This window comes from Diplotaxodon limnothrissa, linkage group LG16, assembly GCF_057381915.1.
Source record: "Diplotaxodon limnothrissa isolate DT_005_m linkage group LG16, D_limnothrissa_male_GT1.1, whole genome shotgun sequence".
Taxonomy (NCBI): Eukaryota; Metazoa; Chordata; class Actinopteri; order Cichliformes; family Cichlidae; genus Diplotaxodon; species Diplotaxodon limnothrissa.
This window is the reverse complement of record NC_140611.1, coordinates 36,433,509-36,446,401: the sequence shown is the minus strand read 5'-3', so window position 1 is coordinate 36,446,401 and position 12,893 is coordinate 36,433,509. Positions and strand designations below refer to the sequence as shown.

General features: G+C 40.1%; 1 protein-coding gene across 1 annotated transcript in view; it reads left to right on the top strand.

The window, feature by feature from the left end:
• dnah7 (dynein, axonemal, heavy chain 7) overlaps positions 1 to 12,893 on the top strand; it is a 79,864-nt gene that overhangs the window by 37,149 nt on the left and 29,822 nt on the right. Inside the window, exons 35-47 of the mRNA XM_085374872.1 lie at positions 1,534 to 1,755; positions 2,502 to 2,699; positions 6,321 to 6,476; positions 6,659 to 6,827; positions 7,924 to 8,050; positions 8,578 to 8,797; positions 8,989 to 9,615; positions 9,717 to 9,962; positions 10,186 to 10,415; positions 10,589 to 10,919; positions 10,999 to 11,345; positions 12,000 to 12,180; positions 12,463 to 12,648. Of these exons, the coding sequence (XP_085230998.1) occupies positions 1,534 to 1,755; positions 2,502 to 2,699; positions 6,321 to 6,476; positions 6,659 to 6,827; positions 7,924 to 8,050; positions 8,578 to 8,797; positions 8,989 to 9,615; positions 9,717 to 9,962; positions 10,186 to 10,415; positions 10,589 to 10,919; positions 10,999 to 11,345; positions 12,000 to 12,180; positions 12,463 to 12,648 (3,240 nt within the window). The remainder of the gene's footprint in view (positions 1 to 1,533; positions 1,756 to 2,501; positions 2,700 to 6,320; positions 6,477 to 6,658; positions 6,828 to 7,923; positions 8,051 to 8,577; positions 8,798 to 8,988; positions 9,616 to 9,716; positions 9,963 to 10,185; positions 10,416 to 10,588; positions 10,920 to 10,998; positions 11,346 to 11,999; positions 12,181 to 12,462; positions 12,649 to 12,893) is intronic.

Here is a 12,893-nt window from a genome sequence, read left to right as displayed (position 1 = left end):
ATTAATCAGCTTTTTAACAGCAGGAGCTATCATGAGGCTGCTAAGCTTCATTTCCAATTCCTACAGTATCCCCTGCTGGGTTTTTGTTCTAACAAAGGTCCTCTCTTTTTGGATTTTGTTTTTTGTCTCATTTAATAACCTGGACAGTACTTGGAGCTGGGCTGGTGTGCCTGAATGCTTTAAATTAGTATAATAAACACAACCTATGACTCTTTAGTAAAATGTTTTAGAACAGATCCTATATGTCCATGGGATTTTTATTTTTATGCTAGACTGGTGGTATCTGTTTACCTTCTCACGCCCACCAGAATATGTAGTCTATTTAGTCGTCTAAGACTGCTCATTGGGTAAATATACTACGGTGTAGAAGTCTTTCACCAGGACATTCCAGGAGACAGGCGGGCCCTAAAACATGTCCTCCAGCAGGCGATTGGTGTGAATTTCACCTAACCAACCATCAAAAACACACTTCATGAAGGTGGCCTCAGAGCCTGACATCCTCTAGTGGGCCCTGTGCTCACTGCATGGAGCTCAATTGGCATTTGCCATAGAAGTGGCAGGTCCACCACTGGAATCCTGTGCTTTTCACAGATTAGAGCAGATTCATCATGAGCACATGTGACAGGCAGGATCTGGAGAAGGCATGTTCAGTTTGACCAGTTTGGTAGTGGGTCAGTGACAGTCTGCGGAGGCATATCCATGGTATTTGAATGAAATCCTTGGACCCATCGTCAGATGCTGTTGCAGAGGGGTCCTGGGCTTCTCCTGGCCTCAGGTAGTGAGATGATTCCTCGAGGATTAAGGAATTAATACTACTCAGTGGCTCCGCACAGTTTTTCTCATCAGACATTTTTAAATGTCTTGGAAAGTTGTCTTTTCAATGTATTTTAATGTTGTTTGTGGTGAGTGGGATGTGATTAGCTCATAAACAACCCCAGTTTCCTGAGTAGAGGAGTAATTATTATTTTTTGAACTTTGAGCTTTCGCCATTGATTTCATCAATCATATCCACAACATATATCCATACTGTAGGCGCCAGATGTCTGCTTTAGAATTTTATTTACATTTGAGTTCGTATTTGTTTTATAATTCATAGATTCATTACATAAGTCATCTTTTCAGGATTAATAAATATGAAAATATATGTTGTGTTTACATAAAGTAATGTTTGGGATTGGAATCTAAAAGGGGGTACCTCTTACTTTAAGTATGTAAGTGCAATAGTAGCATGAAACCCTGTGTGAGGGGGAAGGGGAGGAGCATGGACAGAGCGGTTAGGAGTCTCACGGTTTTCTGACCGTGTGCACAGGTAGTTCTGGATAACCTTTTTTTTTTTTTAAACTTTCATGCTTATTTAGGAAGGAGTTCATCGTTACATCTTCAGTTTGTGATAAATAAACAGTCTTCAAATGATAATGCAACTGGAAGCATTTCTTTTGGAAACCAGGACTTGGTTTATTGGCAATTACCCTACACATACTGATATGCTTGAGCAGTCAAAACCAGTAATGATGTTCCTTTTCTTTTACAAAGGGCATGTTTACGTTCTGCCTGATCTGGTCAGTGGGTGCTAGCTGTGACGATTTGGGCCGAGTAAAGTTTGATGCTCTGGTAAGAGAGGTGATGAATGGCCCCTTAAGTAAGGAGACAGCAGCCCGCCATGGCATTCTGGTCACTGTGGAGGCTCCACCGAATCAGCTGACACTCCCCTTACCCACTAAGGGAACCCTCTACGAGTACTGCTTCGTTAAAGAGGTAAGAGTGCAAGAGGTAAGATACTTTTGTGCATGATATTTATAAGATGCTGGTATATAAATTTCAAGTGTTTTAGGATTAGAATAAATCCTAACCCTGAATAAAATAGAATAAAAACAAGAAAACTGAAGATAGCAGTGGTTTTGTTTTTGCCATAATCACAATATGTACAAAAAAGAACTTAACTCTGAGTTTTGTTATCTAGATGGAGTGACATACCAATAAATCTTTCCTCCCCTGAGATTGTTGGGGAAAAGGGACAGTAATTTATTGTCTGTCTGTGACCTTTATGGTTGCATACTGCAGTCTCTTTCACATCCCGCCATCTGGCTTTAATGTGCTGTAAATTTTAGTAATTTTTTATTTTTCATTCAAGGATTGTTTTCTTAGAAAAAGGTTAGTTCCCTTTTCAACACGGACATTTGAGATATTCTTAATATCTGCTTTGAAAAGGACATATGTACATGAGAGATAACATACCAGATGATGAAACAAACACACACACACACACACACACACACACACACACAGGTTGTGATCCTTGTACCCTCTTATTCCTCGTGCTTGTGATCTGAGGAGAGCAATTCCTTCCTGCTTTAAGCAGCAGTTTAACTGTTGACAAGCCCGGTGGCCATTTCATCAAATAGTATTATCTGTGATTAGTAGTCTGGTACTGTATGTGTCCAGCACTCACTGAGCTTTATATCGTAAATGAAAGTTTCGTCTTTTCATTATTTCCATGTCAGGGCCCGGGCAGGTGGGAGCTTTGGACAGATAAGTTAAAGGCTGCTCCCCCCATAGGCAAAGACATGCAGTTCAATGAGATCATTGTTCCCACTGAGAACACAGTACGCTACATGGCACTGATGGAGCTACTCGTCACTCACCAGAAACCCACTATTTTCATCGGTCCCACTGGCACTGGCAAGAGTGTCTACATTACAGTGAGTCATGCAATACATCTACTTTACAGATCGAACCTTTCGAAAGCACTACAGTATTTTGTGTTAACGCAAACTGATTTGAGGTAATATACACAGTATAGCAAACTCTATGAAGCTCAAAGCTGTTAGTTCAAATGATGTCAGACAAGAACAGTCTTTTTACATTGCTGTAATAGAAGGATGTAATCATTACTTAGTGCCTAATTTGTAGTTACATTTAGAATAAAACCACTTTTGAATGTGAAATTGATCTAAGATGTTAATAGTCCACATTATTATAATAGCTGTCATTTAATACAACCTTTGTTAAGTCGTGCCTACCTACCCTGTCTCCCATCATGGTTGACGTGATCAGCAACTCTGTAGAACTCATATGGTAACAGCTGCTTTTTGCCTCTTTCTCTAAAAAACAAACAACAACAAAAACAACTGTGTCACCATATGGCGACCTTCCACTGATGCTCTATTGTATCTCAACTACAAGTTGTCCAATTAGCTCCCTCCTCTGGTTTTGTCGGTTGGTTGAATGACATCAGAATTTCAACCAGCTTTTTCAAAATAAAGTACAATAAAAATGAACTATTGGTTGTGGCTTTCAAAACTTTGCCCGCAAAAGTGGCTCATCTTCATCTTAATGTCGGTGGATGTTCCATTTCACACACATTTCTATAAGTCTGCGAACTGGGTGTCAACCTGGACTCTGCTCTCTTGTTCCCATCACATGTCAAATCCATCTTTAAATCTGCCCTTTACCACCCAAAGAACTTCTCCAGACAATGGCCTTCATTCTCAGACTGAAACCCACACTCATATCTTCATCACCTCCCTCCTAGACTACTGCAACAGTGTACTGTTTGCCTAACAAAGCCCTTGGGCAGTATATTCAGAACTTACTGTAGCTGCCAGTCTCTTACCCACACTAAGACCTGGCTCTGTTCAAGTTCTTCTCCTCACCTGCAAATACATACATGTCCTTGCTCTTACATGTCATCCTGAACTCTAATTTTTAAAATGAATGCCTTGATTATACTTTATTGCAAACACTGATACAGACAGCTGGCAACCTGATGGTCCAGTAGTCTTTCCTGATATACTTTAGGGCAGCTGATTTAAAATTGTCTAGTTTTCTTTTGTGAATGATCAGAAAACCAATCAAAGATCCAGGATTGCAATAATAGTGTTTCCTACTTTACTACAGTTCTGTGAAAAGCTATTTAATTTGCAATTGAAGGTGGTTAGTTGTGACATTTGGAGTGTAAATAAAATTAATTTGGTTGCATTTTTTTACATAGCTTAAATATTTCTTTCAGAACTCTAATGTTGCATTTTTCTATTTCCTGTACTTAAGAAGCTATGAATGCTCAGAAGACATTAACTTAGTGATGCAGTAGGTCACATGTCCACAAACAATGATGATAATATCCAGTCAGAACCACATCTTACATAGTACAAACAGTTAAATAAGTCATCTACGAGTAATACATATTGCTTTGGCAAAATGGCAATATGTATGTATTTTGATGGCCTGTAACTTTTAAAAATTGCATTGTAAAAAGGTAAAGATTATTCAAATTTTGATTAAATTCACTGAAAATCAGCTCACTCTGATGTGGTCTGTTAGGACATTTTTCACTTTGAGACAAAACTAGGACATTGCCCTGTTCTGCTATTATTATCTTGTCCACTTTAAAGCTGTTTTTTATTTACATAAATTGTTATCAGATACAGACAAACATTGCCTGTGCCACTGATAGCATCACTGACTCAGATGATTAAACTTATGTGTAGGACTTGCAGTCCCAGGCTAGAGTAAGTGCTGCGAGCACACCAATCATTTGGAGGCAGCTACAGAAGCCAGGTGTGAAATGACCACCTTGGAAGAATACAGAGTATCTCTCAGCAGTGCTTTGACTATTTATATCAAGGACTAATCCGTCCTCCGTTCCTTTGCTTCATTAGTTCATCCATTAGCAAGTTCAAACTTCAGACTCTGGGGTGAGTGGAGATCATCTCACTGGGGAGTCTGCCTTGTACTCCACTGTCTGTCTGTCTGCCTGCCTGCTGAAGTGGCTCTGTCCCATGTCATAACCAGCAGACCGTGGCAGAATCCCAAATCTGGCACAAGTGATAAACGCTCAGACTATGTGAATATGTATGGCACCGTGCCCGCACTTGTATCCTCGACCGACTACTTAAAGCAAATTCACCTGCACCACACTAATCTGGGGTGAGACTCAGACGAGTGGTGCTGCTGGTTTATAATTTAGGGAAGAGGGTGATGCACTTTGTCTGCATCTTGTGATCATTCACATCACACGCTCCCTTTGATTAAGCAGCTCATTATTCAAATAGTTTGACAACCTCCATATGACCGCTTAATATATGCTTATGCAGAAAGCAAGCTAAGGATGTGCTCTGAACCTAAAGATAAAATCCTAATAAAATGCATCAGCTCTCTATGTATGCTATGTTCCCTGTTCATATAAACACAGAAGGAGATTTGTTCAGGGGGTGCCCGTTATTTTGAGCTTTTAGTAAAATGTCCTTTCTGTAAACTCATGCAGTTTGAAAAAGTCACTGATTTTACCGTTTTAGCCTGTGCACCATTACTTTAGAGCTTCTCCTCAGGGAGACACCTCTTTTCACAATTTATTTTGGAGTCATTTTCAGGGATTAACTGAGAATTTTTTCTAATGAAATACATACTGACAGCCACTTTTCATTTTAATTAGATTAAAAAGCTTATCATAATCATTTGTCCAGATAAAATTGAAAATGATCCTTTTAAGGTGTATTTGTAACAGGTACTTTTGGTGTGTTAATTTAAAATGGGGTGAAAATGAGCACAGTGTTTTTTGTTTGTTTGTTTGTTTGTTTTTTCTGTGTGCGGCAATCAACAAGGTTATTAATTTTCTAGAACTATTACTACTACTGACATACCTAGTTGTTTATAAATCACTTGTAGGATTTGAATAAACCAGAAAGAAAGCCTTTATGAGTATAAACCCTCCACTGAGTGCAAGAGCAAGATTTCTGTTTGTCTCATGTCTTGGAGTGTGATACCTTGTTGTCGAGGTCAAAAATATTAAGCCAATTTGATGTAAATATCCAGAGGAACTTTTACTTAGTGCCTCTGATATCGACTTTTTAGGTTAACAGAAGGTTTCAGTTAAGGCTGTGATATATACCTGGTTATAACATAGAGAAGATCAGCAGGAAAGGAGAGGAAGGTGAAGTAAATAAACTGAATAGCTGGAATACGTTGGTGTGACCATCACCCTTTCTACTAACGGAACACCAGATCTCTGATCAGTAACACATTTCTGTGTGATGTGTTATTAGTGTTTGTTCTTGCTTTATATCTGTGTATCTTTTTTATTACAAAGTAATATGTGACCTGCCCTGAAACTACAGATGTAAACTAGCAGGTTTGCTGTAATCTGCCATGTTTACAGTTTATATTTTTGATACACTGATGTCCATTAAGATGCATTACTCCTGGTAAATAAACAAATAATAAATAATGAACAAAGAAAGAAATGTAATATACTGTTTACCGTATGCTCCCATACCTTGAGATCTGATGATAACTTGTGTTCATATTTCAAATCTCTTGCCTAGGACTTCCTGTTGAATAAGATACAGAAGGATGTGTACACCCCATTGTTTATCAACTTCTCAGCCCAGACTACAGCTGCCCAGACACAAAACATTATTATTTCCAAGCTAGATAAGCGGCGCAAAGGAGTGTTTGGCCCTCCAGTGGGGAAAAAAATGGTAGCGCCTCTTTATCACCTACATTTTATTATTTTTGAACATCTTGTTTCTTTGCTGGTGTGCACTCGATCTATTGAGCATTAAACAGTGTGGCAGCGTACAGTTTTAAATACACCAGATAATTTGTTTTTCTCTAGTATATGCAGTTTAAGTTTAAGAATACTAATGTTACATTCTATTAGGTGGTATTTGTGGATGATGTAAACATGCCAGCGAGAGAGGTTTATGGTGCACAACCTCCTGTGGAGCTGCTTCGCCAGTGGCTTGATCACTGGAACTGGTATGACTTGAAGGACTGCGCCATGATTAATCTGACGGATATCCTGATCATATGTGCGATGGGACCACCTGGTAAGTAGCCGCACTGATACTTAAAGGTTAATTAGAAATGCCGTCAGCCAATGACAGAAATGTCAGTGCTTGATTAAAATGTTTGTAGAGTGAGTATTCTTGTTTTTCTGTTGCTCGAGCGACTGTTGAGTCAGTGTCACAAACCATTTCCTGCCGTTTTGTGAGCTTCTCATTGCCTTAAGGTTTTTACAAATGGAAAAAATGCTTACCACATCTGTCTCCAATACAACAACCAGTGTAAACATGAAGGCAGCCTCCTCCACTGAAGCAGCTGGCAGTGACAGCTGCAAAAGGAAGGGGATGGGAGCCACTCTCAGGTGGCCACAGTTTTGGTGATGCGTGAGCTGACAGTTTTTTAGTTTTTCTGAGGTCTGCATATCTGGCAGCCACAGAAACTAAATGCTGTCCCAAGTGTTTACCAGCTGCCACGGTGATAGCTGGTCAAGATGACTCATCTCAAGAATTCAAATAAAAACAAAAAAATTTCACATGTTTAATTAAACCAATAGATTTTATTAATGTATAATTTTTATGTTAAGTTTAGATTTTTTCTTGCCATTGTTTGTCCCAATCGAAGAAGGTTGGAGGGATTGTCAATCTCAGGTAAAGGAGAGAGGAGAGGTACTGTGGCCTCAGTTGAGTTTTTCATTGATTTGACTGCTAGGTGCCCACCTTCTACACTTTGTTTCCCTGCATTAAACTATGACAGCAGGCCTCTTGTTCCTCTGGAAGCTGCTTGGTAGTCTGCCAAAACCACACTGGTTTTGCTGAGCTTCAGGTGATCGCAGTAACACCATGTGATCGTGGCTTCTATTGATCTTCTGTACTCAACCGTAAAAACTGTCTCAAAGGGAAGCCAGTATGTTTCTCACTGGAATCATGCCCTTCATTATATTGATAAAATGTCAATATATTAATAACTTGCATTTTGCAACAAAATGCGCTCAAAACCTTTGAACAAATTCCTTAAATTTTTACTACATATACTATACTGTGTAAGTATTTTACAGACAAGGATGTAAAATACTTGCTTTATCAGGCTTCAAACTGTGAGTTAGTAATTCCAGTTTGTATTTTGTTGTCTGCTTTTTTTTAGGTGGGGGGCGTAACCCTGTCACTCCTCGGTTCCTGCGTCACTTCAACATGATCACCATTAATGACTTTGATGAGAAGACCATGTATACAATCTTCTCCAGGATCACAAATTGGCATTTTACCATATGGTAACACTAACAATTAGGATGTTGAGACAGTAATTTTATTCAAATTTACCAAATGTACCTGTGTAAATAACCATGCCTTGCATATACAGGATAATCAGTTACTCAATACTGCAGAAGATCTTTTTGAGCAAAATATAGTAAATACCAGCTAGGATCCAATTATTCTGTACATCAGTGTCTGTGTCAGTCATTTGAGGATTAAAGGTGGTACTTTTGCTCCCCCCTTTTTTGCTCTGCCACATTGTTTACTTCAGAGACTATAAGACCAAAAGCAATCAGATCTTTTGGACAGATTTCAGATCTCCACTAGCACTCATCCAGGCACATATGGCAGCTGCATTTTAAAAATATATATGTTTTAAAGATGTTTTTGCATTTTGAAAACAGTTATATTTGTTTGAAGATAGATTCTTGATAATACCATATATTTATGAGTTCAGTGTTTAGTTAAAACAACAATTACAGATTAATTTTTCTGACTAAACTCCAGGAACAGGATCTCACCAATGAATTCATTTGATTTGCAGCTTTTTATTCCCCAAGGCATTTGCTACTCTGACCTCTCAGATCGTCCATAGCACTTTGTCAGTTTACCAAGAGGCCACCAAGAACCTGCTACCAACCCCCACAAAGTCCCATTACTTGTTCAATTTACGTGATGTCTCCCGGGTTATCCAGGGCATCTGCCTGTCACGGCCAGAGACTGCAGAGGAACAGTCTGTCATCAAACGGCTCTGGGTCCATGAGGTAATGTCGTACATTACAAACAGTATGAGGTACATGAAAGCAGCATTACTAAAGTAACCTAACGTATTGCTGTGGAAAGTGGAAATCCATTATATAATAGCTTCAGTCAAGCCAACAAGATTTGGTGTTGAGATCTGTCCATATCTGTCTCTGCACATGTCTGTTTCTTTCCTTTTCTTGTTAATCCACAGGTCCTGAGGGTGTACTACGATCGACTGGTCCACGACACCGATCGATCCTGGCTTGTAAGTCATCTACAGGTTGTGTGTCAGACTCACATGAAGGAGAACTTCCATCAGCTTTTCCAGCATCTGGACCAGGACCAAGATGGAAAGGTGACTGAAGATGACCTGCGCAGCCTCATGTTTTGTGACTTCCATGACCCCAAAGGTGAGGACCGCAGCTACCGCGAAGTTCATGACTTAGATCGGCTACGACAGGTTGTGGAATCACACTTGGAGGAGTTCAACAACACCAGCAAAGCACCAATGAATCTGGTGCTCTTCCGTTTTGCCATCGAGCATGTGTGCCGGATTTCCCGCATCCTCAAGCAACCCAGTGGCCATGCCCTGCTGGTAGGGGTTGGTGGGAGTGGGCGTCAGTCTCTCACCCGTCTGGCTGCCTACATGGCAGAGGCAGAGCTTTTCCAGGTGGAAATATCCAAGACCTATGGAACCACTGAATGGCACGATGACCTGAAACAAATCCTGAGGAAGGCTACGGAAGGAGAGGCTCATGGAGTTTTCCTGTTTACAGACGCTCAGATCAAAATGGAGTCATTCTTGGAGGACATTGGCAACTTGCTCAACACTGGTGAGGTAAATTGGATGGAAGAGAGAGACTGACTACTTCATTCAGGTGAACAGATGGTGACACATGGATAAAAGGTGCGAAATTGTAAATATTTTCTTATTTCCAGGTGCCTAACCTGTTTGCGGTGGATGAGAAGCAGGAAATTTGTGAGCGAATGCGTGTGCTGGACAGGCAGCGTGATAGAGAAAAACAAACAGATGGCAGTCCCTTGTCGCTTTTCAACATGTTCTTAGAGCGCTGTCGCACACAGCTGCATGTGGTGCTGGCCATGAGTCCCATTGGAGATGCTTTCAGGGACCGTTTGAGACGTTTCCCCGCACTCATTAACTGCTGTACTATTGACTGGTTTCAGGTGAGTGTATGTATGTTACATACATGTTTTGCTGTGCTTTTTGTCCCATCAGAGGTTTGCACTAATAGTTGACCAGTAAACACAGAGCATGTAGTGTATTTCATGCTCCATGCTTCATTAGTAACTGATAACATTACCAGTACCACATAGCAGAGGGTAAATAGAAATGTCTGGAAGCACACCTGTTAAAAACAGGAAAACAACCTATTTCCTTCCTTGTTAGACTTGGCCTGAAGATGCCCTGCAGGCAGTGGCCTGCCGCTTCCTGGAGGATGTTGAGATGACGGAAGAGGCCCGAGAAGGCTGCATCACTATGTGCAAGAGCTTCCACACCTCAACCGTTAATTTGTCTCACCGCTTTTTGACTGAGTTGCAGCGTCACAATTATGTCACTCCAACCTCATATCTGGAGCTCATTTCCACCTTCAAAGCTTTGCTGAAGACAAGAAGAGCGTAAGATCAAGATATATTTTATGTATCTCTATTCCTTTGTAACGTTTTTCATTCAAGTGCTGCTTTTAGGTTTTAGTTTAAATTGACTTCATCAGTTGATGTGAATCAAGCGGCACAAAAATCTAGTTTGCAGGTGTAAGCGGTTCCCTTTAATCCCTCTGTCCTTTGCTCAGTGAGGTGATGAAGATGAAAAGTCGCTATGAGGTCGGTCTGGAAAAGCTGGAATCAGCTGCAGAACAAGTGGCTACCATGCAAGTTGAGCTAGAGGCTCTACAGCCACAGCTGCTTGTAGCTAGCAAAGAGGTTGATGAGATGATGGTGGTGATTGAACATGAATCTGTGGAGGTGGCTGAGACAGAGAAGGTGGTGAAAATAGATGAAGCAGTGGCCAACGAACAAGCCATGGCTGCCAAAGCTATCAAGGATGAATGTGATGCTGACCTGGCTGAAGCTATGCCCATCCTGGAGTCGGCCCTGGCTGCGTTGAATACTCTGACCCCTCAGGTAAAAGCTGAATATTTTAATATGGCTCAAAGGCTAAATGTAGTGTACAGCAAATAGTGATTAATGATTCTGGCAACAGGATATCACAGTGGTGAAGTCCATGAAAAGCCCACCCACAGCAGTCAAGCTGGTTATGGAGGCAATTTGCATTCTTAAAGGCATCAAACCAGATCGTGTGCCGGACCCCTCAGGCTCTGGTAAAAAAGTGGAAGACTTTTGGGGCCCAGCCAAAAAGCTTCTGGGAGACCTAAGGTTTCTCCAGAGCCTCCATGAGTATGACAAAGATAACATTCCTCCAAATCTTATGGCCATCATCCGCACCAAGTACATTACCAACCCAGACTTTGTGCCAGAAAAGATTAGAACTGCATCCACTGCAGCTGAGGGTATGTGTAAGTGGGTTTGTGCCATGGACAAGTATGACAAGTAAGTAATATTCTCATCTTCTGTTCTTAGTTCTGAAAACTAATGTATATGCACCAAGCCTGGGAAAGCTTTTCATCCGTCTTAGTGATTAACATGAGGCTTAGTTAGCTTCAAAGTTTCTGGCTGTATACCATGAATATGCCAGGTCCCAAGTGATTCATCTGCAAGGCCAATTCCAAGATATGACTCATTGAAAAGGAAATGTTAGCATCATTATTGTTGTGACATTTTTAAATGCTACTTTTATTTATTGATGCAAAGTTTGTCATAAAATTAAATTTTCCTGTCTGCAGTGAAGTTCTTAATATTTCTCAACAACAGTATCCAGTTTCATTATAAGGATGGCATCGGGTGACACTTTCCATACACAGTAAAAGCCTTAATTTAAAAACAATAAGATGAGATATTATTTCATTCATATTTTCATGCTGCCATGTAGTATGAAGTATTTCATCTTTTATGTTCTGAAAGCAGTCAAGAAGTTGCAGAACTTTGATATCTGTTAATTTATATTTATGCAGTGTAGATGAGTAATTTTGTAAAAATAAACTAACTCATAATGGTTTGTTTCACCTGTACTTCACACATATCTAGTAAATTACTCTTATGTATTGCACATTTAGATTTATGAAGATAAGATTATATGTTTTTCAGAGTTGCTAAGGTGGTGGCTCCAAAGAAAGAGAAGCTGGCACAGGCTGAAGGGAAGCTAAAGGTGGCCATGGAGGGCTTGAGGAAAAAGCAGGCTGCTCTAAAAGAAGTCCAAGATAAACTTGCAAAGCTTCAGAAGACTTTGGATGCCAATAAAAACAAGAAAGCTGACCTAGAGAGTCAGGTTTGCTATCTCTGATGGAGAATCCAATTGATTTTAATAATTGCCATATTTGAAATTTTAAACAGATCTGATCACTGGAAATGATCATATCTATTACGTGTTCTGTAAATGTTAATGTTAATGTTATAACAGTCAGCAGTTTCTCCACTGAATGTAAACAAATGTATGCAGTTATTCATCAACACCAAAAAAACAACAAAGAAAAGAATATGACACAGACAGGAATCAAGTACACTGTTTTTGAACTGTTGTTCAGTTTCCTTTTGTAATGATATCTTCCAGGTCGATCTTTGCAGTAAGAAGCTGGAGCGAGCAGAGCAGCTCATTGGAGGTTTGGGTGGGGAGAAGACTCGCTGGAGTGAAATGGCCTTACAACTTGGAAACCTCTACAATAACCTGATTGGGGACATCCTCATCTCAGCAGGCATAGTAGCTTACCTGGGAGCATTCACGTCAAGCTACAGACAGGTACAGACCATAGATTGTATTGAAAATAGCTTAATGACTTTTTTTTATGGCTCTGCCATAAAAAGCTGATGTTGTTGTCACTGTAGCTGGAAGGTGGCGAGAACACCTACATTTGTGAACGAAAATGTTTCAAGTTTTCTGAAAATCTTATGAATGTGATAACTTGAAAACGCGGTGAACACTCTGTATTATTGTAGGGTCTATACCTCAGAATGTAAAGTGCCTTGAGGCCACTTTTGTTGTGA